The following is a 23,440-nucleotide window of genomic DNA, read 5'->3' as shown; positions in this document are numbered from 1 at the left end:
AATTTAAGATGTATTTCACCAGTTATCCTACTAATATTATAAATGAGAAAGTTTGGATGTATGGATGTATGGATGTATGGATGTATGTTTGTGACAAGTGAACGCGAAAAATACTGGTCGGATTGGGCTGAAATTTGGCATGATGATAGCTCACATACCCGATTAACATATAGGCATATTCTTATTTCAAAAATCCTTTCGGGCTCCGCCCCAGTGGCTCTGCAGTTTCCCATGTTAACCTTATGAGAAATGGAATTATCGAATATTAACAGCTGTTTCAATTAAACAAGTTGGTTCTGTTCTATGATGTTCAATAGCTTTAAAGTTACAAGGATTACCAACAGGGTGCGGCACTATTATTTCTTTTACATTTCTGACAACAGCTAATTTGTAACCAAAAGGTGAGTGAGCGTAGCGAACGAACTTCAACCTGGAGGCGAGTTAGCGTAGCGAACGAGCTAACCTGAAGGCAAGTGAGCACAGCGAACGAGCTCCAACCCAAAGGTGAGTGAGCGTAGCGAACGAGCTCCAACCTAAAGGTGAGTGAGCGTAGCGAACGAGCTCCAACCTAAAGGTGAGTGAGCGTAGCGAACAAACTTCAACCAGGACGTGATTGAGCCATGCGAACGAGATAATTTTGAAAATTAAGAAGTTAAACGGGGCAAAGCCCGCGGGTTACAGCTAGTAATTATATAATCCTATATATTTTGGTCTAAGAACCTTCAGTGAAATACCTGTTTTCATTTAAGCTTTTAGAATCAAATCAGACGAGTTTCAAGCAAACGCAAGGTGAACAACCAACATAAAAATTATTTTTCATAAGGTTTTTCTATGATTATCAATCTCTCCAGCATTGTTTTTGTTTTTTTATATATTTTAGACTTAAAATAATCAGTTAATTATAGGCTTTAATTTGAGCTATTGATCATTTTAATCAGTTAAGCTCAAGATACTGGATTACTCAATCAGATATCAGAAATTTGATTATTTCTCAGATATTATATTTATTTGAACGCTGCGGAGCAGCATGGGTCCTCTAGTTTAATTTAATTTGCATCTTAGCGTTTTTATTCTGAAACCATCGTGTCAAAGGAAATATCATCCGATTTTCACAACCATATACTTTATTTTTAATCCACCTTAAAACTTGTAATTTCGATTACTGATTTACATCAGAATCATGGCAAACACCAATGATCATCTCCTATCATTACAGCAACACCAGTGATAATTTTCTGTAATAACAACTACATACAATTACGTAAAAAGAGAAACAACAGAATTTAATAATGAATTAAGCTCTATGCTGTTCATAACTGTTCTGATTTTCCTGATCCCATACAAAACATACTTAGTTAAAAGACTTGTTCACTGTCATGAAAATTCAAAAATGCAGGGCTCAATCCCCGCTTTCCCAATGGCTGGTCCCACTGGCGGATAAGACTGAAAATGGTAGTTGACAAAAGTGGAACTAACTTCTGATTCTTTGGTACAGTACATTCTAATGAAACACATAATATACTTGACTACCTTATGTAAAAGAGCCCAAAATTAGCAATTTTTAATAAAAATTTAATTTTTAAATAATGTTATCTAAGAACAAATTTTTAATCTATTAAAACAGGATACATTTTCAATATATTACCGAATTCTATGATAAAGAAAATAATTAAAAGAAACAGCCAAACCTGGCAATAAAATCATCCTCCTCTTCCATAAGAATTTCTGAATTTTTACGTCCCTTGAGTTCCTGTTTTAATGCTTCTTTTTTGTACTGAATTTCCATAAGCACTTCTTGTCTCTGAAATAACATCGACCAATAATTAAGATGTATGTAAGATTTATTCTGCACCACAGGCTTAACACATAATGAAGTGTTTAATAACTCAACATTACTTTTTCCTACAGTTACCTGACAAAGTGGGCTTCCTTGCACTGATTATAGCACGCAAAGTAGCTAATTGCTGCATTTACTTACAGCTGGATTTTTTTAGCTAGAAGGGGTTAAGGTGTGGTGGAATATCTTTGAAGATGAACCTATTTGGCTGTAGTGCGATAATGTGTTCATATGTGTCAAATTTTGAGGTTAAATCAAAACAAAAAAACTGGCATGTTGTTAATTAGGCATAGGGGCTGTGTTGTGAAATCACATAGTTCCTGCTAATCGTCACTACTTTCGGATAATGCACTACTAGGGACCGGCCCATCTAATCCTTCTGTAACCAGTTGTTCCAAGAAAGCACTATTGCTGGCATTCACAACAATCAGTTTTGGTCGTTTATGCATATTGTACACCTTAGCAGGATTGTCAGGGACTTGAGAGTCATCAGGGTTGTCCTCGTCAGACGACAACAAACTTAAAAAAAACTCATTAAACAGTATACACACAGTTCACCACACTAAAATGCAATTTTTAGGTTAGCTTGCAACATATCAACGAATAACCCTAGCGCTCTCTGTTGATGTTAGACTACTAAGTTGATGTGCCTCCTGTGGCGCTAGAAGCAAATATTTTTTATACGAGACCCTGAGGTAATAAAGTAATAAAGTAAAAGTTTATTACTTCAGTGCGTTACAAGATCTATTTATCTCGTTTGTTTCATGAATACCAGCTGTTTTCAGAAATAAAAATGCAAACAACAGTTATTTAAAATCACATGTCATATAACAGGACAAGAAAAGTAACAGGAAAAGAAAAGTATGAAGACCAAGAAACTGAAGATAAAAGGACAAAGTGGAAGAAGAAGACGCAACAGCACAAACACTTATTGTTACATCCATAGACAAAAAGTATTTGGTTCACATTTAGAATGATGAGACTTCACTAGCTATGTATACTAAGCTATGCCAAATATTCGAAAGACAGGCTGAACAACAAAAAAGTAACTTACTACAAGAGTTTTTCAATTTTAAACTAGAACAAAATTCAGATGTGACTAGTTTCATTGCTAGCTAGCAAAACATAGCAATTAAATTGAAAAGTTTAATTCAAAACATTGACGATGACATGTTGATGTCTATGACTTTGGCATCCTTGCCAGATAAGTTCAAACCTTTTCGTAACAGCCTAGGAGTCTACAGCTAAAACAGATAGAACCTTGTCAAATTTAACTTCAGGGTTACTAGCAGAGGAAAAGAGACGTAAAAACAGTGACACTGAGGATACGGTAGCTTTCAAAAGTAACTGCAACAAAGGAAAGGGATACCAAAATTTTAAATTACAAACATATGTTAGTAAAAAAATTATTTCTAGACACCCTCTCGTAATTTTTACACTTTTACAAATTAAATTTTAAACGATAAAAGAAACACTTAGTCCATGAAAATATGTTCTCAACATTTTCCATGGTCAAAGTGTTTATTTTATGGTTTAAATTTTAATTTGTAAAAATATAAAAATTAATAGAGGGTGTCGAGAAATATTTTTTTATATTTGGTCTGTACAATAACATTTGTTTGGAATTTTAATTTAAATCTATATCTATTACTTATTTAATACGCAAGTTTTTTGTGACAATTACTCCTCCGAAACTACTGAGCCGATTGACATGTCAATGGAAAGAGAATGTGTCATTGGAAAGAGCTTGACGTGAAGTTGTGCAGGAAACTTTCTTGTTAGGGAAATAATCAGGGAGTGAGGTCCTGGTACCCTTTAAAGTTTCATATTTCTCCATAAGATTAAAGCCCCCCATACACGGACGAGCATGTTCGCGAACATGCTCGGCGTTGTCAACAGACGGACGAGCATGCTCGCGAACATGCTTGGCGGTTCCAAGAGAAGGACGAGCATGCTCGCGAACATGCTCGTCGCTCGGTAGCGGTTCCTAGGCCTATTCTTACTTCTCTTGTGATCTGTGTCGGTCAAGTTATGTGTATTTGGCCTACTCCTGCTTTTTTGCTGCAATTACAGCATTTAGTTTTTTTGCAACATACGCATTATTTCTTAGACATAAATCAGGGGCGATTTATTTTTGGCCGATTTTGTAGACCGTGTGTGCCAGGCCTTAAGTTATCAGATTAAATTCATCCGCTATGGTTCGAAAATAATGTTGGTTAAAATTACATCGTTGTGCAATAACATTTCTCGTAGTTTTGCTTATTCATGCCTTTCTTAGAACTATTTAATTGTGACAAATTACTACAGAATTGGTTGTACACATTTGTGTAATAATATACAAATTTTAATTGATGAATCCTCTATTTTGGAAACTCATATAAATTTGTATTTATTGCGTTACAAACACAAATAGATATTTATTTAGCTTCTGTAAACATTGATTCTAAATCTATTACTGCAACTGGAATACATCAACACCATTATGATTACAAGTGCAATCTGTCTATTGCGGCTACTTTGTAATGGCGGTAACGAAGTAATTGTTTGGAATCGGGACGGTTACTTCTAATGAGTCCACGAGTGTAACTGGAATCATAGTAGTGGCTACATCAATGGAATCATTTAGCCTATCTCTACCCAAGTTGCAGCGGCGAACATGCTCTCGAACATATGGTCGCCCTCCATACACGGGCGAGCATGTTCGCGAGCATGATCGTGTCCGGGTTCGCCAAGTCCGACGAGCCGAGCGCCGAGCCCAACATGCTTGCCGCGACGGATCCCACACACGGGCGAGCATGTTCGTCACCAACACCGTCACGAGCATGCTCGCAAACATGCTCGCCCGTGTATGGAGGGCTTAACATGGGAAACAATCATTGTTATGAAACTCCAGCTGTTGTCAGAAATTTAAAGTGAGAAGAAGAACATATGTCAATTGTAAACAGTCAATAAGTTTGCTAGTTTAATAGTTTGCTACAAACATTTACCGACTTGGTTGAAATGAAATATTTTCTATTTGAATTTGGGTCGGCGTAAATATTACAATTGAAAAAAGCGAGAGAGCCTGGATAATTTGATATACTGTACTAAAAAGAAAACTGAATTAACACTGTTCTGCATTTCTTAGTAATCATTGAAAGAGCCGATTTGCAAACTATGGAAACATTGGAAAGTCATAGAACACCACCAAGGAGAAGAAATAGAAATAATGTTTTTTTAGAATTTGGACAACCTAATGCGGATATGAGTAAGGCTTTAGTAACTGTAGAAAACACTAAAAAAGAAGATCAGCTTTTGAAAAATTATAAGATGATATTTACAATAAATGTTGATTATATCGATCTGATTATATCGATGTACATCTTGAGTATTTCCATAATCTTTGAGTCAAATATTGTAATGTCATCAGAAATTATGACTGTTATTTGTTTTAAAATAATGCCTGTAATACTTAGCAATTGCTCGAGTTCAAGCAACAGGGACACTAGTTAATATTAATGGAAGTTGTTGCCAAGTAACAAGATAGTTTAGTGTTTTTGGGGCTTATGATTCATGTTCAAGAGTTTTTCTAATAATTTATTGTAAAATAAAGTTAGTTCTATAACTCTGTTGTGTTCTCACTTCCATGCCAGTAATAACCTAACCCTAAGAAAAAACTCCAATCAATCAATCAAGAAATTTATTTACACAATAATTACCAATACATAGGTTACAAAAGTGCAAAAACCACAAATGGTTTGTCTGCACTAAAAATATTGTTTCTTATACAGTTTTGTCAGTTTAAATCAGTAGCATGCAGTTTTTTGAGTCCTTAATTGTCTCTTGAGTGGTTAATAACAAAAAAGACAACAAAGACACAAATACCTGTAAAAATTCAACAGTAACAAAAATAAATAAACTATTAGAATAAATAACAATAATATATTACTTTAACTTCAACTAAAAATGGAAATAAATTAAATGCATATTATTGTAATAAATTAAATTAAATTTGTAACAAATCATTCCAAACAAGTTCCTCTAAATAATTTTTCCTACAGTCACCCGATAAAGTTGGCTTCCTTGTACTGTTTGTAGTACAGAAAGCTGCTAATTGCTGCATATTTATACTTTGTGGTACGGTTTATGTTTATACTTTGGCGCACATCAGGATTCCAACGAAACAACACAAAACAGCGTGGTTCTATTATGCACGTAATCCGTGTATACTTGGAAATAGGTTGGCAACACTTAAAGATAATAATACTATGAGCAGGTGATTGACTATTATAACTACGATTCAACCTCTCATTTTGTGTTTATCGTTTCGGTATTTCTGAACTTTCTGGACTTTTCCTTTAAACGATTTTAAAACATTCATACGATCTTAATAAACAAGAAAATACCTTTAGAGCATTTTTTTTAGGCGCGGAAACCACTTCAAATTACAAAATCATACGGAACTATATTCTCAAGTCGCGGAGCACATTTCTTGCCGAGGAAAAATAGCGGAGTGATACGGACCGGGTACTACTTTCTCTAGGGCACCTATTTGTGTTGCCAGCTGAACCTAAAAACGTGTTGTATAGTGTTTGAAAGACTAATCGGCTCCCCATGATCTGCTAGCAACAGCCTTAAGTAGGTTTAATCTTTTTGTGCACTGTCCTGCAACCTGTTGGATGTGGTCTTTCCACAAAAGTTTGGGGTCTAGCGTTATTCCTAGAAGTGTAGGATGTGGGTTGTAGGGTACCGGTTTTCCCTTGCACTGTAGTTCTGGCATGAAGTGTTTTAATGAGTATCTTCTCGTAAAAAAGGCACACTCCGTTTTTGTTGAGGAGATTGACATGTTCCACTTTTCTGTCCATGCATTTAGGGCGTTTAAGGTGACTTGCACTTGCTGTGTTGCTTGCATTGGGTCTTTGTTAGAACTCCAAATTGTTATGTCGTCAGCGTAGATGCAGCTGTCTGTTGTGACAGGTAGAGTCACCAACATATCATATAATGCAATGTTGAAAAGTCCACACATGTAAACTATTATAAAAAAGTTTTTGGTGGACCACCAAGATAGGCAAGATTCAAAAGATTAATTTGTCATAAGGAATACAAAATAATACATTTGAGATTGTCAGATAAATATAAATCTTTCTATAAAACATATCAAGTAAGAACTCGCAGTATTTTATATGCACAACTCATACACTGTAAAATCAAGCAATACCGTCATAATTCCAAACAGGCGGTTTACCATTTATTTTAGGTTGGTCTCTCCTAAAGAGCAACGATTAGATGAACACCCATGACCCATGATTGAGGCCAGAACTGACCGAGAAAGGATATAATGCCTTATTGTACACTGTACAGTGCTGTCTCTTGGCCAAGACTATAACACTTCAAACCACTTGACCCAATAGTATACTCCCCTGACAATACTGGTAAATCCCCGCCTTGCATAGTAGGTTTCAGATTAGTCTTCCACAAACCAGTTTAAATTTGTTCCAGTCCAATTATTCTCTCATAGACAGTTTTTGTACGAGAATTTTAAATGTTAACTATGACTTCCAAAATATCATAACCTGGGATTTAAGTCTGCAAATGTTTTTGCTTTAACTTTGAGAAACTAGGGGCTTTGTTCTTGGAGTAACCATAAAATACTTTAGATACGACTCTGGGGGTAAAAAGGTTATGTCTAAATTCTTACCGTTTTATCTTGTAAAACTTTCTTCTGTTCCTCTTCCTTTAGCTGTTTTTTCAATTGGCGACAAAACATTTCATCATATAATGATTGATAACCAGGTTTGTTGTAATCATGCAAAAAATTCTGAAAACAATTAAATCTATTATATATATGAAACTGGTAAATCCTACTTTCTACTAATGCTATCTAAATCTATCTAATATATAAAATTCTCGTGTCACAGTGTTTGTCTGCAAACTCCTCCGGAACGACTTCACCGATTGTTATGAAATTTGGTGTGTAAATTCTGTAGGTATGCGAATCGGACGTAAACTATTTCCCGTTTCGAAATTCTTAAAAGGGCTCCGCCCCAGTGGCTCTGGAGTTTCCCATGTTAACCTTATGAGAAATGGAATTAATGAATCTTAACAGCTGTTTCAATTAAACAAGTTGGTTCTGTTCTATGATGTTCAATAGCATTAAAGTTACAAGGATTACCAACAGGGTGCAGCACTATTATTTCTTTTACATTTATGACAACAGCTAATTTGCAACCAAAAGGTGAGTGAGCGTAGCGAACGAACTTCAACCTGGAGGCGAGTGAGCGTAGCGAACGAGCTAACCTGAAGGCAAGTGAGCGCAGCGAACGAGCTCCAACCTAAAGGTGAGTGAGCGTAGCGAACGAGCTCCAACCCAAAGGTGAGTGAGCGTAGCGAACGAACTTCAACCAGGACGTGATTGAGCGATGCGAACGAGATCATCTTGAAAATTAAACGTAACGGTACTTTCTTTCCATCGGTCTGTCTTAGGGGAAACCTATAACTTAGGCGATACGAAGTTCGCCGGGTCAGCTGGTAAATATATAAAAGGCAAAGCCCTCACTGACTCACTGACTCACTGACTCACTCACTCATCACTAATTCTCCCACTTCCCATTTACCTAGGAGGCTGAAATTCGGTACACCGATTCTTTGGGCATTAAATAAAAAAAATAAGTAGTTTTTAATTCTGATCGGGCTTTTGGGCTCCGCCCCAGTGGCTCTGGAGTTTCCCATGTTAACCTTATGATTTTTCACATTTAAAAGGAATTAATGAATCTTAACAGCTGTTTCTATTAAACAAGTTGGTTCTGTTCTATGATGTTCAATAGCATTAAAGTTACAAGGATTACCAACAGGGTGCAGCACTATTATTTTTTTTAATTTATGATAACAGCTAATTTGCAACCAAGTCACACCCCCACAAACCATATACTTAAAATATTCGTCATGATGAGAAACCTTGCACAAACCATCCATTATTTGGTACTTTCCTGTTAAGGGGAACATTCATTATTATCGATGATTTCTTTTCGATATATCGGTATTTTTCTTTTCCTTTACAATCCATATTACATCCAATTAAATATATTTAAACGCATTTAAATTACAGACAGACAGACAAATAGACATAGCAAATATGTCTCAGTTATATCGGTTCAATAACTGGTTATTGAGTTATAGCTTGTATCAGAGAATAGGATTAAGATCTTGTTTAGGCAAAAATAATAGCCTATATATTTGATTAGAAATGAAACTATTCTAAACTAACCTAACATAACTAACCAAACTTGCTGAAGGCTAAGTTACCGTTTCAAAATTCCGTTTGATAACAGAAAAGGCATATGGGGAATAGGCTATCAAACGGAATTTTGAAATGTTACAGCAAGTTTGGTTAGTTAGTTTAGCTTAGAACAGTTACATTTCAATTCAATATAATATCTTTTACCTACGACCGTTTTTTAAAGTAGCCGTTTCAGTATAGTTCTTAGAATTGAAAAGTATCTCATAACAGCATAGTTTTACTCATAACAACACGGGTAATGGACCAATGAGGTTCAAGGATTGAGAGAGGAGAAGCAAAATTGTTATGATTCGAAATTCAACTAATCAGCTGTTCAGGCCAATTTCATTGTTGATTGGTGCAATTAGTATTTAATACAATGTTTCGTTGCATCACTGTCAGTGGCAATTAGAGGTTATAAACAAAAACATAACCTCTCTTAGAAGTTATGAGTAGTGAATTTAGTAATTAAAACACCGTCGTAGGTAAAGTAGTGTACGCAACTCACGTAAATAGTGTTAACGACACTCGTAGAAGTTTTTAAGGCACTTGTGTCGTTAACACTATCTTTACACAATCGTTGCGTAAACTACTATTTATTGTTTGTTGATACTGAACAATAATATTTATTTATCGTAGTTGTCAGCTGATAAGTTTCAATATGTTAATATCAATATATCGAATAAAAAATAAAATATGTATATATCAAAAAGAAATCATATATATAAATAAAATTACAGATTTGTCTGTACGTTGCTTAGAATCATGCAGTTTTTGGTTATTTTTACGTTTCATAGCCTAAGAAAGCCGAAACGAGTCTTATATCAATTTCTGTCTGTATGTCTGTTTGTTTGTACATTATGTGGTTGCGTCTGTAACGCCAAAATGTCATTTTACGCGGCCTACTCCTAGAAAACTAGAATGCCGATCAAGGTTCTAATCATTTGTCTGTATTTACTGGATTGGTGAGAGTGTCTTTGGCTATAAAAACATGGCCTCGCTTCTTTGAAAACAAAATAACGAACCATCGAAAACCCAATCTTGTTCGATTTTCGTCAAATTTTCTCCTAACGTTTACTATTACATTTGATGAAATAACGATCAGCTGTTTGGATTAGTTCTCACTTCTAGCTGTCACTGATATGTTTACAGTAAAAGTTGTTTACAAATACCGCAACCATTTACTTAACCGGTTTAATTAATCGCAAGTGCAACGATTGTTCTTGAGTTTTGATAACCGGGGAAAATACCGTGAATCAGTGTTGTATTAGTGCAAGGAAACTTACATTTTTTTAATCATCGGCACCAATACCGTAGCTTACAAAGATTTCCACTCATTGACGGCGCTTCAAGGACAGTTGTGTAAAGTGCAAAGTAAAAAATCACAACTGCAGTGGGTGATCGTGGATGTTGCTGCGATCTTGGAAGATCTGTCTGATTTCGCTGTGATCGTACCGTAACGGTGGTTTAACTTAACAGATGTAGCTAAACTCGCTTTTCCAATGTGTCACTTTTGGTTTCTACTTACTCACATTTCGACAACGATATCGGTACTTTTCCTACTTAGGAAATAAAACTACAAACGTACAAAAACCCAGATTTGTGCGTTTTTTGTCACATTTCCTCCGAATGTTTGCTAGATATATGTACCTACCGATTATCATTTAGAGATTACGTAATCTTTTAAATGAGAAACCTTTGTTTGGATAAAGGTGGTTTCTTAAAACTGCCATTAATATGTTAACATTAAAAGCTGCTTACAAATAATGCTATTAATGGGAAATAACCTTGATTTACGAAAACTTAAAAAAAAAATTTAAAACCAAAGGAGATTAATAACTTCGGTACTGCACCACATCAAGTGAAAGTTTTTTTAGCAAACCATAGTAAGTTTTTAAAGCTTTACGTTGTTAATGTTACATGTTACATGTTTTGTGGCCTGTGTATTTATTTATTTATATATTTGCCAACAGATTAATTAACACCTATAATACAGTTTGATTAGAAGGACAGTTTGAATTAGTCGTAAGTACTACAGTTCTTTTCTCAAATGTAAACGTTGGTTTTTGGTACTGCTACTTTTCCTTAGAACGGGTGGTAGCAGTAAGAATAATTTTTACATACAAACACATCACTATTTTCATTTTCACTATTTATTTATAAACACTGCACCTTATTGCTTATTAAATTTAATTGATGTCTTAACTTACTGTATAATTTTTAGCGTTTTCTGTCTGGACTCAAAAATGTTGTGTGGACTCAATTTTGTATTTGTGTGTGTATGTCCGTTGGTAACGCAATAATGTCCTTATTTTTCGTGGAAAAGACAAGAGCACCATTGTTAATAACAATTTCGACCCGAATAAAGTGTACAGTAGTGTTTGAGGTTAATAAAGGTTGAGGTAGTGTTTTAACTACTTTTAACCAGTGTGAAAAGTAACTTTAAATTACAGGCCTACCTTAGGGCTATGCCTCATAGATCTATACTGTAAAGCTATTCCTTTCATCGTTTGATATAAAATATGGACTAACACGATCAAGTGACATTTAATTGCAAAGCATTCGTTTTGGCTTTGAAACTGTCAGATATTGTATTTGAGAAGGTTTATATGTATTCCTTAACAGTTATAGTTTTGCCATCATATCTGGAAAAATGCACACTAAATATGCAAACCAACTCCTGTTCTGAATATAATTAAAACCTACTAGATTCCTACCTTACTACTAGATTCCCGTACGTAGAACGGGCAAACAGCTAGTTGATAATAATGAATGTTCCCTTTAACAGGAAAGTACCTAATTAACAACTTTGTATAAAATAAATAAATTTACCAAGTTTGATCAAAATATATCCATAAACTAACAAACTCCCAACATTTTACAATATGGGAATTTTAAAATAAAATTATTTTGAATTTTCTCCATAACCAATAATTGTACAAAAACTCTTTGATATACTAAATTATTTTTTTTTTCAAATCTTTAAAAATGTCTGGAGAAAATTGGGAAATTTTGTGTTTAGAGGGTCAAAAATTATAAAAGTTATTTTTTATTCCATAAAACCCCGTTCACATGATCCGATCATGCTGGTTTGCGAACCCATTCAAGTTTATCTCGCCTTACACCTTCAAACCAAATTTCATCAAAATCGGACAAAAATTACTCAAGTTATCGTGTTCTCGGACATATATCTAATATATAAAATTCTCGTGTCACAGTGTTTGTCTGCAAACTCCTCCGGAACGACTTCACCGATTGTTATGAAATTTGGTGTGTAAATTCTGTAGGTATGCGAATCGGACGTAAACTATTTCCCGTTTCGAAATTCTTAAAAGGGCTCCGCCCCAGTGGCTCTGGAGTTTCCCATGTTAACCTTATGAGAAATGGAATTAATGAATCTTAACAGCTGTTTCAATTAAACAAGTTGGTTCTGTTCTATGATGTTCAATAGCATTAAAGTTACAAGGATTACCAACAGGGTGCAGCACTATTTTTTTTAAATTTATGACAACAGCTAATTTCCAACCAAAAGGTGAGTGAGCGTAGCGAACGAACTTCAACCTGGAGGCGAGTTAGCGTAGCGAACGAGCTAACCTGAAGGCAAGTGAGCGCAGCGAACGAGCTCCAACCTAAAGGTGAGTGAGCGTAGCGAACGAGCTCCAACCCAAAGGTGAGTGAGCGTAGCGAACGAACTTCAACCTGGAGGCGAGTTAGCGTAGCGAACGAGCTAACCTGAAGGCAAGTGAGCGCAGCGAACGAGCTCCAACCTAAAGGTGAGTGAGCGTAGCGAACGAGCTCCAACCCAAAGGTGAGTGAGCGTAGCGAACGAACTTCAACCAGGACGTGATTGAGCGATGCGAACGAGATCATCTTGAAAATTAAACGTAACGGTACTTTCTTTCCATCGGCCTGTCTTAGGGGAAACATATAACTTAGGCGATACGAAGTTCGCCGGGTCAGCTAGTATATATATAAATTTGGACAAATTGTGTTTTTGGCCTCTAGGGACATCATAATGAAAAAGCAAATCGGTCCCGGGCCTAGGTCTTACCATGCCACCTACGGTAATAGCTACAAACTATGTTAACCTATTCCATTTCTCTATAGGGAAATTCCCTAAAAAAATAGTAGTTTTTTTTTTTTAACACAAATATCATTTAGGCCTATGCCTAAGCAAAAATAATCACCCGATAGCCCTTTAAAGTTCATGGTAAATGGTGATCTCATTCAGAATAGATATGGAAATAAGCTTTTGTTTTAAGTTGGCTAAAATTTTTTGCTAGCAAAACTGAACGTACAATTCTAAAGGTTTAAATTAACTTATACCTCTCTTCTAGCTAAAACTGAGCTCTTATCTGGGTATCTGAGAGGTTATAGAGATTGCCTTCAAATCTAAATGTCACTGGTTCGATACCAAGCAAGAATACCATTTGTCATTGGGCTATGATTTAATTATGCTTTGTAGCATCAGGTCAACATTAGATACAGACGTTAGATCACAAGACTAGGGTTGGTTGGACTGTTCCCTTACTAAAAACGTTATTAATGCCACTGGCGTAGGTAGATATACACAATTATTTTTTTTAAATGTGTTTAGTAATGCTGCTTTACACTATACCATTATAAAATGTAACAAGATGGATGATAAACAGTATTTCAGTTGTTCCTTTATTGATTATATTTGTATTTCCAAGATATGTACAAATGAGTTGTGCTGCACATATATAGATATAAACTGTGTTTCATTCATTCAAATTAGAACTAGAAAAGTTTTTCTCTCTCTACCAGACCCCTAGAGGTTGAAAAGAAATCGTTAAGATACTACTAAAATTGAAATCTACAGTTTTTTTTTTTAACTTACTTGAACAAATGATGCTAATTCAAAAACCATAACTTCACCCTTTAATTCTACTGATTTTTCTTTCAAGGTCTTCAGTAAAACTTCCAATTGTTTGTCTGAAAGTCCTTTACTCTTATCAACTGTCATCTTGGGGATTCTGAAAGGAAAAATATTTAAATTTTACAAAGTGACTTTTTCTGCTATTCTTTTCAAATCTTTTAATGACACTAATTATCTGAAAGAAGACCTATTCAAGTCCTTCTTAAATGTCACACAGGCACTGCACTAACACACAACACTAGATACAGACATATATCTAACTAACATCACACAACTAAATCTATTTAAAAAAACTCAAAAAATTAAACTAGTTAATTTTTAAAGTTGTAACTTACTTTGAAGGTTTTATTAAGATAGCTTGCTCAAACATGCAAGTAAGTATTGACCATTTATTTGAAATTAACTTAAGCCCAATTTATAAAATTACCTAACTTAACCCTTCCCGGACGGGTGACGGATATATCTGCCTTCTCTTCAGACAGACTGGCAAGTGCTTGAGCAGTAACCAGATGTTTTGCGGTACCAACAAAGCACTTTCCTGCTCTCTCCATGGCTGCGCTCTCTCCCGTACTCCCCCCTCTCTCCAACGCCTACCCCTCTCCCGCATCACCCACTCTCCCGCGCACCCACCACCACTCCTACGCTCCCCCTCGACGTTTGGCGCTCAACACTATGTTGTCTTTATTTATTGTTAACATATTGTTCTTTATTTATTACCCAACGTTGTCATGGTCATATCTTCAAAGACGGGTGGCAGATATATCCGCTGCTTTTCTACTTATCCGCGGACGGGTAGCAAATATATCCGCATAATTAAAAACCAGTAAAAAATTATTTTGACAATATGAAGTGTTCCATTGTGTTTATTTGATGTATACTTGTATAACAAAACACAAATAAGAAAAATTAAATTTTATTTTCTCCTATAATTTTTCCCTGTTCTATGTCACGATTTTGCCAGTCCGGGAAGGGTTAAGTTACTCAAGTATGTAGACAATGTTCTAAAACTACCAAATGACACTCAAATATTTTGAACATAAACTGAAAAATTATTATAATAGGCTATGGAATAGTTTTTACAATCTCAAGATATAACTCAAAACCTAACCCCCCCCCCCCCCAATATCTCAGAATGGCCAAATGGCTGTTGAAAGGATAGGTGACTGCAATGCATTCTTTTTTACATTCTCCAGTATTCTCCTTGGAATGTGTTAGTGGGAACAGGATATAAGTACTCACTCATTGGGGTAGTTTTCTGAGCAGATGACATGAAGATGAACAAAGGTGTGAGCTTCTTGCGGCATACTCCCTTGCTGAGGTCCCAGGGCCAAAACAAAGTCCAGTGGCCGCCACTGGTCATCTGGCCTTGGTGTCTCCCGCAACTGTTCTCCGTATATGGCCTGTCACTCTCATTATGTTACAATTATGGAATTAACAACAAACTAATATCCAAGTAATTCTAGTGATCCAAAAAACAGGATTACACGTTTTGATGACAAAGCGTCACTGTCGTATCCAACCAAAAATTTCTTCCAAACCATATAGCCGTGTCACAGTCTTTCCAATACAACACACATTCAAAACACATTACAAAAATACATTTAATGAAGGCCTACTAAATAATTTGCTGTGGTTTGGTTAGAAAGCGGAACTTTGGTCTCTGGGGTACCATGTTCAAATTCCGCCAAATCAAAAATGGATTTTATCTAAGTGACTAGCTGTGTGCCCGTTCTACGCACGAGGATCTTATAGTAGTCAGTTAAATGTGACAAAAATCACAAAATGTGTTGGGTTTTTGGACATTTGTAACTTTATTTATTAAGTAGGTAGGCCATGTATTCCATGGAAAAGTACCGGTATCAAGGATCGTCATCGAAAAGGTTGTTATGAATAGAATAAATAGGTAGGCGTACGTACCCAAGAGATGGGCTATGGGCCTATTGGCTGTATGGTCCAGCGATTGCATTACACGGTGAGTAGAAACAGAAAGTGACACATTGGAAAAGCGAGTTTAGCATCATCCGTATACCTCTATTACTTAAAATCACCCACTGCAGTTGTCATTTTTTTACTTTACACTTTACACAATCGCCATTGAAGCGCCGTCAGTGAGTGGAAACCTTGTTTGTAGGCTATTGGCGACGATCATTATAAGTGTCCCAGTCCTATACAACACTGATTCAAGGTCTTCTTTGTGGTTATCAAAACTCAAGAACAATTTCATACACAAATAATCTCTGGTTCCTGACCTGGATGATGCCTAGTTATTTAATTTAATTTGCGGTTACACTATAATATTGCACTTGTGAAATCATATCTCCCTCACTTTGTTTGGGATTTGCTTTCAAAACGTGATCGGAAATGATTGCGGTATTTGTAAACAACATTTGTAAACATATCAGTGACAGCTAGAAAAAAATAATCTTGATCCGAACAGCTGTTCGTTATTTCATAGATGATTATGTGATAAAAAATGGCCGAAAACTTGGCAAAAATCGCACAAAACTGCATTTTTGAACGTCCGTAATTTTATTTACAAAGTAGTGAGGCGATGTTTTAATGGCTAAAGACGATCTCGCCAATCCAGTGAATACATTAAAATGACTTAGATCTTGATGGGTACTCTCGTTTTCATGGAGAAGATTGCGTAAAATGCCATCTTGAGTGTTACAGAAAGACAGTAAGACAGACAGACAGACAGGAATAGAGATAAGACTTGTTTCTGCTTCTTTAATGTATAAAACGTAAAAATAACCTAAAAATTTTTAATTCTGAGCAATGTACAGACAAAACTCTAATTTTATTTATATAGAATAATGCTGCAACCCCTAGGTCTAGCCTGAAGTAATGTGAAAAACAATCCCGGGCTCGTGCCTAGCGTCCTAGGACAAAAAAGGAAAACTAGCTAATTGTTTGCATGCCGAAACTCGACTGATAGACTGTGACGCGACCTAGAAAAAGTTTTTTTAGGATTTGACAAAGACGATTTCTAATGAAAACGTGTAGGCCTAATCCTGTTTTTTGGATGAGAAGAATAAACACCATAGAAATGTCAAACGCTTAAATCAAACAGACCAGTAGTTAAATTTTTATTTTATTATTGATGGAATAGCCTATTGTGTTTATAAATGGGAACTTAGGTCTTTCCATTTTAGTGAATTTCCCTATAGGGAAGTAGGGTAGCTATTACTGTAGGTGGCACGGTTAGACCTAGGTCCGGGACCTATTTAGGCCTACATTTTCATTTTGATGTTCCCAGAGCCCAAAAACACCATTCGTTCAAATTTTTATATATGTATACGTCCGTGAACGCGATAACTTGAGTAAATTTTTTCCGGTTTTGATGAAATTTGGTTTTTTAAAGGTGTAAGGCGGGATAAACTTGAATGAGTTTGCGAACTAGCATGATGGGACCATGGGAACGGGGTTTTACGGGGTAAGAAATGGTTTTTCTAATTTTTGACCCTCAAAACACAAAATTTCCCAATTTATCTCTACACCTTTTTAAAGAGCTTAAAAAAACAAATAAATAAGTTTTTTTTACTGTTATTGGTAATGGAGATAATTCAAAAAATTGTAAATTTAAAATTCCCATATTATTTCTACGGAGAATATTGTAAAATGTTGTAGTTTGCTTGTTTATGGATATATTTTGATCAAACTTGGCAAGTTGAAATATCTAATTCTAAGCTATTCATATTTTACTAACAAAACACACTTTTTTTGCTAGAGTAATGAATCCGTAAATTTATGAAGAATTCAATATAACTGTAGACAGGCTGTTTAGTCAAAATGATTACCTAGTCAAGTATAAAAAATACTAGGTCTATTGATATTCCCTGAATACCTACTTATGTTAAACAAATATTTAACATAGGCAAGAATTTTCAGTTTTCACCCTTGCTGATACAATAATGCATTGCTATAAGCAGCTCAATGTTAACTGACAAAATAGATTCTATTACCTATACAAACATTCTGCATTCTACAAGCTGTATTTTCTAATACCGGTACTTTGAAAATTTACCTTAAGTGCTTCCAATTCATTATCCTGCCTTTCTTGCAATGTTTCTTCAGCCATCAAATTAAAGTATCATGATTTATAGCTTTTCTAATAACTGTCATCAACATGAACTGGAACAAATTATGGTTAAGTGAATTGTGTTCCTAAAACTTAAGATTACAGTACTACGAATTTCACCTGGTTATTTTGTTTGCTCTGGCAATGAACTACTTTTAGCGAATTTCCCATATAGGGAATAAGCAATTACTGTTGAACTCGTGGTAAGACCTGGACCCGGGACCGATTTACTTTTTCGTTTTGAGGTCTCTAGAGGCCAAAAACACCATCGGTTCAAATTCATATATATACTATATATTTTTACCCTCCCTTTTGTTTACAACCTTAAGTACTCGTTAAACTAATTATATTTAAATAGAGAATAAATGTGGTATTTGTAAGGAGACATTTTAGTGTTAATCTAATCAGGCAAATGGAAATTCGCTTAGTCTGCAGGTTTGCTGTGGCAGGGGTATTTTATTATTAGGCTAATGAAATGAAATGTTTATTCATTACATAAAATTTACATAATTGTGATACATCACCAGTAAACATATGACAAGACAATTTTTTACAATAATAGTATATTTCGTACCTAGGGCCGAAAACGAGGTTTTGCTGGCTCAAGATAGTTTTAGCGAATTTCCCTATAGGGAAGTAGCTATTACCGTAGGTCTCATGGTAAGACCTAAGCCCGGGACCGATTTACTTTTTCATTTTGATGTCCCCAGAGGCCAAAAACACCATTCGTTCAAATTTATATATATATATATATGAAAAATAGAAAAATAGGGCTACTATATATAAATAAAGATTAAACATTAATAAACTTAGTACCCAAGTTAAATTATTTATTAAAATATTAACTGACTATAGTTTTGGCTCTAAGGCCATTTTCAAAGTAAACAAAAATCAAAATAAGATATGTAAATAAATAAATAACATATGACATTATAAAACTTTTCTAACTTGTAACATAATTTTGTATTCATTGATTCATTTATATACTATATGATGTGTTGTACTTATTTTCATTAATATTTTCTCAATTTTGCTATGGTTTCATATATTGGATTATTCAATTTCATGTTCACTATTTTGATATGTTTTTTTTACCATATTCCATCTGTGATAATGTTAGTAATTTTGTCCCTCTATGTTCATTGTACACCTGTGATAACCATTAGCCTTTTTAAGAAAGACCCACTATTATTCATAATTTAAGTTTGTTAAGTTTGCCTATTTTTAAAAAATTATTTTAAACCTGTTAAATGTTCAATAAGGGCAGCCTATATTTTGGAATTTTCATGTCAAATTTTAATAATTATAAGTATTGCATCTTATATCTTTTACAATAATAATGACGATGTCAATTACAATAATGTATTGTTTAAAGACTGAATAAATGACTATTCTAAATGACTATTCTATTGACTATTCTATTCTATTCAATTTTGGAATCATTGTATTTAAAATATTTGATTTGTTATTTTTGTAGTTCATATAAATATTAATTTCTTCTTTTACATTCAATTTTTCTCTGTCTTTTTCAATTTCTAATATTGTTAAGTTTTCTTCGATATTAGTAAACTTATGTTTGGATTTTAGTAAATGATCTGCAAAATTTGATTTCATTGATGTTTTGTTCTTCGATTTATATGCCTGTATATGTTCGTTGAATCTAATTTTAAAATTTCGATAGGTTTGTCCAATGTAGTAGTTGTCACAGTCAGAACATTTAATTTTGTAGATACCAGCATTGACTATATATATAGTCAATGATACCAGATGCATTGTATATGTTTGCTGTATTGTTTGTTATAGGATTGTTGGTTTTATTGTGTATGATTTTAAAAATGTTATTTTTTGTTCTGTAGCTTAATTTTACTGGGGTATGTTTAAATGTTTTCCTGATTGCTTTGTTAAAATTGTTGTTGTATGGGACGCACATGAATTTCTTTTCTTCTTTGTGTTTCGAATTGTTTTCTAAGTTTGATTTTAATTCATTTCTTTTCTTAATTTTCTTCTTGATCATATTATTAATCATTTTGCTTCTATATCCATTTTTTTTCAGCTAGATATTTTATAGTGTCGACTTCTTTCTTGTAATTTTCTTTATTTAAAGGAACGTTGACTAATCTATGTATTAATGAATGAAAAGTTGCAATTTTGTGTGTCCATGGATGATTCAAATTTTTTGGAATTACTATGTCTGTAGTTGTGGGTTTTCTGAATATGTTAAAAGAATGTTTGTTGTTTTGGATGGAAATTGTTAGATATATCCTGTATCATAAATATATATATGTGTCCATCCGCGATAACTTGAGTAATTTTTGTCCAATTTTGATAAAATTTGGTTTGAAGGTGTAAGGCGGGATAAACTTGAATGAGTTCGCGAACCAGCATGATCGGACTATGGGAACGGGGGTTTATGGGGGGTTTTATGGGGTAAAAATAGGTTTTTCTCATTTTTGACCCTAAAAACACAAAATTTCACAATTTCTTTTTATACCATTTTGTAGAGCTTATAAAAACAAATAATTTAGTATATTGAAGCGTTATTATGCGCCTAATTGTCGCGGAGAAAATTCAAAAAAATTGTAATTTTAAAGTTCCCATGTTATTCTTATGGAGAATAAGTCAACTGTTGTAGTTTGCTTGTTTATGAACATATTTTGATCAAATTTGGAAAATACATTAATTTCTTACTAAACCACAGTACCTTTTAATATTTTACATTTAAAAAAAACTTTTTTACCCTCCCTGTTGCAGCAAACCTAAGTACTTATTAAACTAATTCTGTTTAAATAGGGAATAAATGTGATATTTTTAAGGAGACATTTTAGTTTAAATCCAATCAGGCAGATGGAAATTCGCTAAGTCTGCAGGTTTGCTGCGGTGGGGGTATTTAAGTTGGAGACAAAGTCGAGAACTTAAATCGATCGAGAGCTGCAAAACCATTTTCGGTCCGTGGTACGAACACTATTTTTCACCACACTACTACTATTCACAATAATAATAATGTAAACTGATAGTCAACGCAACTTTAAGGTTATGTGATGAAGTAAATTTCAAGAATCAGCAAAAATAACAATAAACAGTTGCTAGGCAACGGTGAAAATAAAACAATTCTATTTCAATGCTATGGATACTGTTTGTGTAATTAATATGCAAGCGGACAGCTGATTTTGCGGCCCCGGGCTGTAAAAACCTGCTCGGTCCCCAAATTACGATGACAGCTGGCATGGCCAGCAAAACGTAACTTTCAGCCACCAATTAACGTATGTAATACAGCCAAAAACATCATAGTTTGGTGTAAAATACATTATACTATGCATTTTATTTTATTGTTGTATTTTAATAATTTATTCAATAACTCGTTGCTTTAGCTAGATTTACAATATAACTTACATGCATTAGCCACGTCAACTTCACTAAGACTAACTATTAATTAACATATTAAATATAAATCAAATTCATGAGTTCTGTCAGTCAGCGAGAAATGTGCGGAGACTGTAGGTGTCCTTACCCAGGAGAAATGACTATGAAGCACCGTTTGAAGCATCCCAGGTCTGGCATGGACTTGATTTGAAGATAGAGAGCATTGAACAGTTTAATGGCATTTTAAGTTAGATGCCTTTCAAAAAGGGTAGTTGAATGAGCTGGAATTCTCAGATTGAAATTATTACAAAGCAGATATGAGTGGGTTGTTGTTGTGTGAAAATGAGAATACATTGACTTTAGAAACGTGAGGAATTCCAGAATGTATTTACAGGGAAATGTTAGAACTGCGGATGATTTAAATACAGCTCTACAAGTATGTTTGTAGTGAAGGCAGTGAATTATTCTGATAGCTCTCTTTGAAGGCGGAAAAGGAAGTGGGTTCTTGTGCTTTCACCACCCCATAGTGCAACAGCATACTTGAAAATGTTGCTAGTGACACAGAAGGAAATTTCTGAACTGATCTTTCTACAAACAGAATCAATGTGGGGTTTGAAACATAGGTTCTTGTCCATCAACAAACACAGGAATTCTATTTGAGCAGTGGTTTCGGTTTCACTGTCTTCCAAAATAAAATTTTGTTTGTTTTCGGTTTTTCTAATTGAAAATCCAACAAGCTGGGTTTTTGTTGGATTGGTTTTGAGGAGATTTTCATTAAAACACTGCAACAAGCAACTGGCTTTTATAAACGCATTATTTATGTCTAGTTCAAGTGGGCTTGGGCTGGAGATAGCAAGAGAGAGGTGTTCTCAGCAAAAAGACATATTTCACCCTTTGAACAATTGATGGGAGGTTGTTGATGAAAAGGAGGTAGGCCTATATAAAGTAGAAAAGAATCATAACTGTTACGTAAATAAAGTAAATTACAGTATACTACTTTAATAAGTTACTTTACTTTGAAATGGCGACCATACGAATGTAGGTATTTTAAGCAAAGTATTATTGGAGATGAGTGTAGGATGAGTGTCCCCTACATATTATAACAGATTAAAGATTATGAAAGAAGATTTGGATAAACGACTTTGAGCAAAGACTGCTCTCATACTATATAACTATTTGACTACATAAAGAAATTATTTTACTAAAGAAGCAATGCTTGGACCCCAGGTACTATGACAACAAACTACAAACTACTACAAACTATAAAAAAAGTTAAATCCAAACTTTTAAGGAACTCTCGCAAAGAAAAAGACCAGCTGAATATAGTTATTTGTGTAACTAGTTTGAAAAGTGACACTTATCTGCACATGAGAGAAATGTTTACGCATGAGCCGCAGGCGAGTGTGGAAAGTTTCTCAAGTGCAGCAAAGGCACTTTACACTCGCGTTACACATCTAGGCCTATATTTTTTCTAAAGTTACTATAAAGCATTTAAATAATAGTCCTTTAAACCCTAGGGTAGACTGGGGTAATAAGCACACGGGGTAATAAGCGCCAATTAATTTTAGATTTTTTTCCTACTGCTAGTGTTAAGGTTATAATTCAGCTGTAGAGGGGAGTGGTTTCCCTCCATTTAGCAGGATGTTTCCCACCAGTTTGATCAGTTGGAAGTTCATTCTTCACCAGACAAGAGGTTAAGCCAGTTCTACACTGCGAAGGAGTCAAAGGGTTGGACAAAATAACAATTTTGGAAGGTAAGCCAGGAATTAAGTTATTGTTTTTTGCCATCAATCTATATTCATATTAAACTTAAGTTGGAAATCTACTTATTTATACCATAAGATGTAAGTGTACTTATATTTATTTAGGTTTTAACTGTGCTTTATAAAAGCATGCTTCAAGGGTACCTAATTAGCACCATGGCAAAATGGGGTAATAAGCAACCAAGATATTGAATCTGATTCCATTGACATTAGGCAATTATTGTGTAGTTTAATTAAGTTAGGT

General features: G+C 34.5%; 1 protein-coding gene across 2 annotated transcripts in view; it reads right to left on the bottom strand.

Annotated features, from left to right (window-relative positions):
• LOC128985785 (eIF-2-alpha kinase GCN2-like) overlaps positions 1 to 23,440 on the bottom strand; it is a 103,648-nt gene that overhangs the window by 77,319 nt on the left and 2,889 nt on the right. For both annotated transcript variants that reach the window (XM_054405657.1, XM_054405658.1), the window contains exons 2-6: positions 18,020 to 18,126; positions 15,232 to 15,392; positions 13,954 to 14,089; positions 7,515 to 7,634; positions 1,689 to 1,801 (exon numbers count right to left, since the gene is read on the bottom strand). In XM_054405657.1, coding sequence (XP_054261632.1) covers positions 1,689 to 1,801; positions 7,515 to 7,634; positions 13,954 to 14,089; positions 15,232 to 15,392; positions 18,020 to 18,073 — 584 coding nt within the window. In that variant the 5' untranslated portion in view covers positions 18,074 to 18,126. The remainder of the gene's footprint in view (positions 1 to 1,688; positions 1,802 to 7,514; positions 7,635 to 13,953; positions 14,090 to 15,231; positions 15,393 to 18,019; positions 18,127 to 23,440) is intronic.

Source organism: Macrosteles quadrilineatus, unplaced genomic scaffold, assembly GCF_028750875.1.
Source record: "Macrosteles quadrilineatus isolate MER2022 unplaced genomic scaffold, UCM_ALF_1.0 Scaffold_2__2_contigs__length_208266976, whole genome shotgun sequence".
Lineage (NCBI taxonomy): Eukaryota > Metazoa > Arthropoda > Insecta > Hemiptera > Cicadellidae > Macrosteles > Macrosteles quadrilineatus.
Note: the sequence above shows the minus strand (reverse complement) of the source record. Positions and strands in the feature narration are given on the sequence as shown.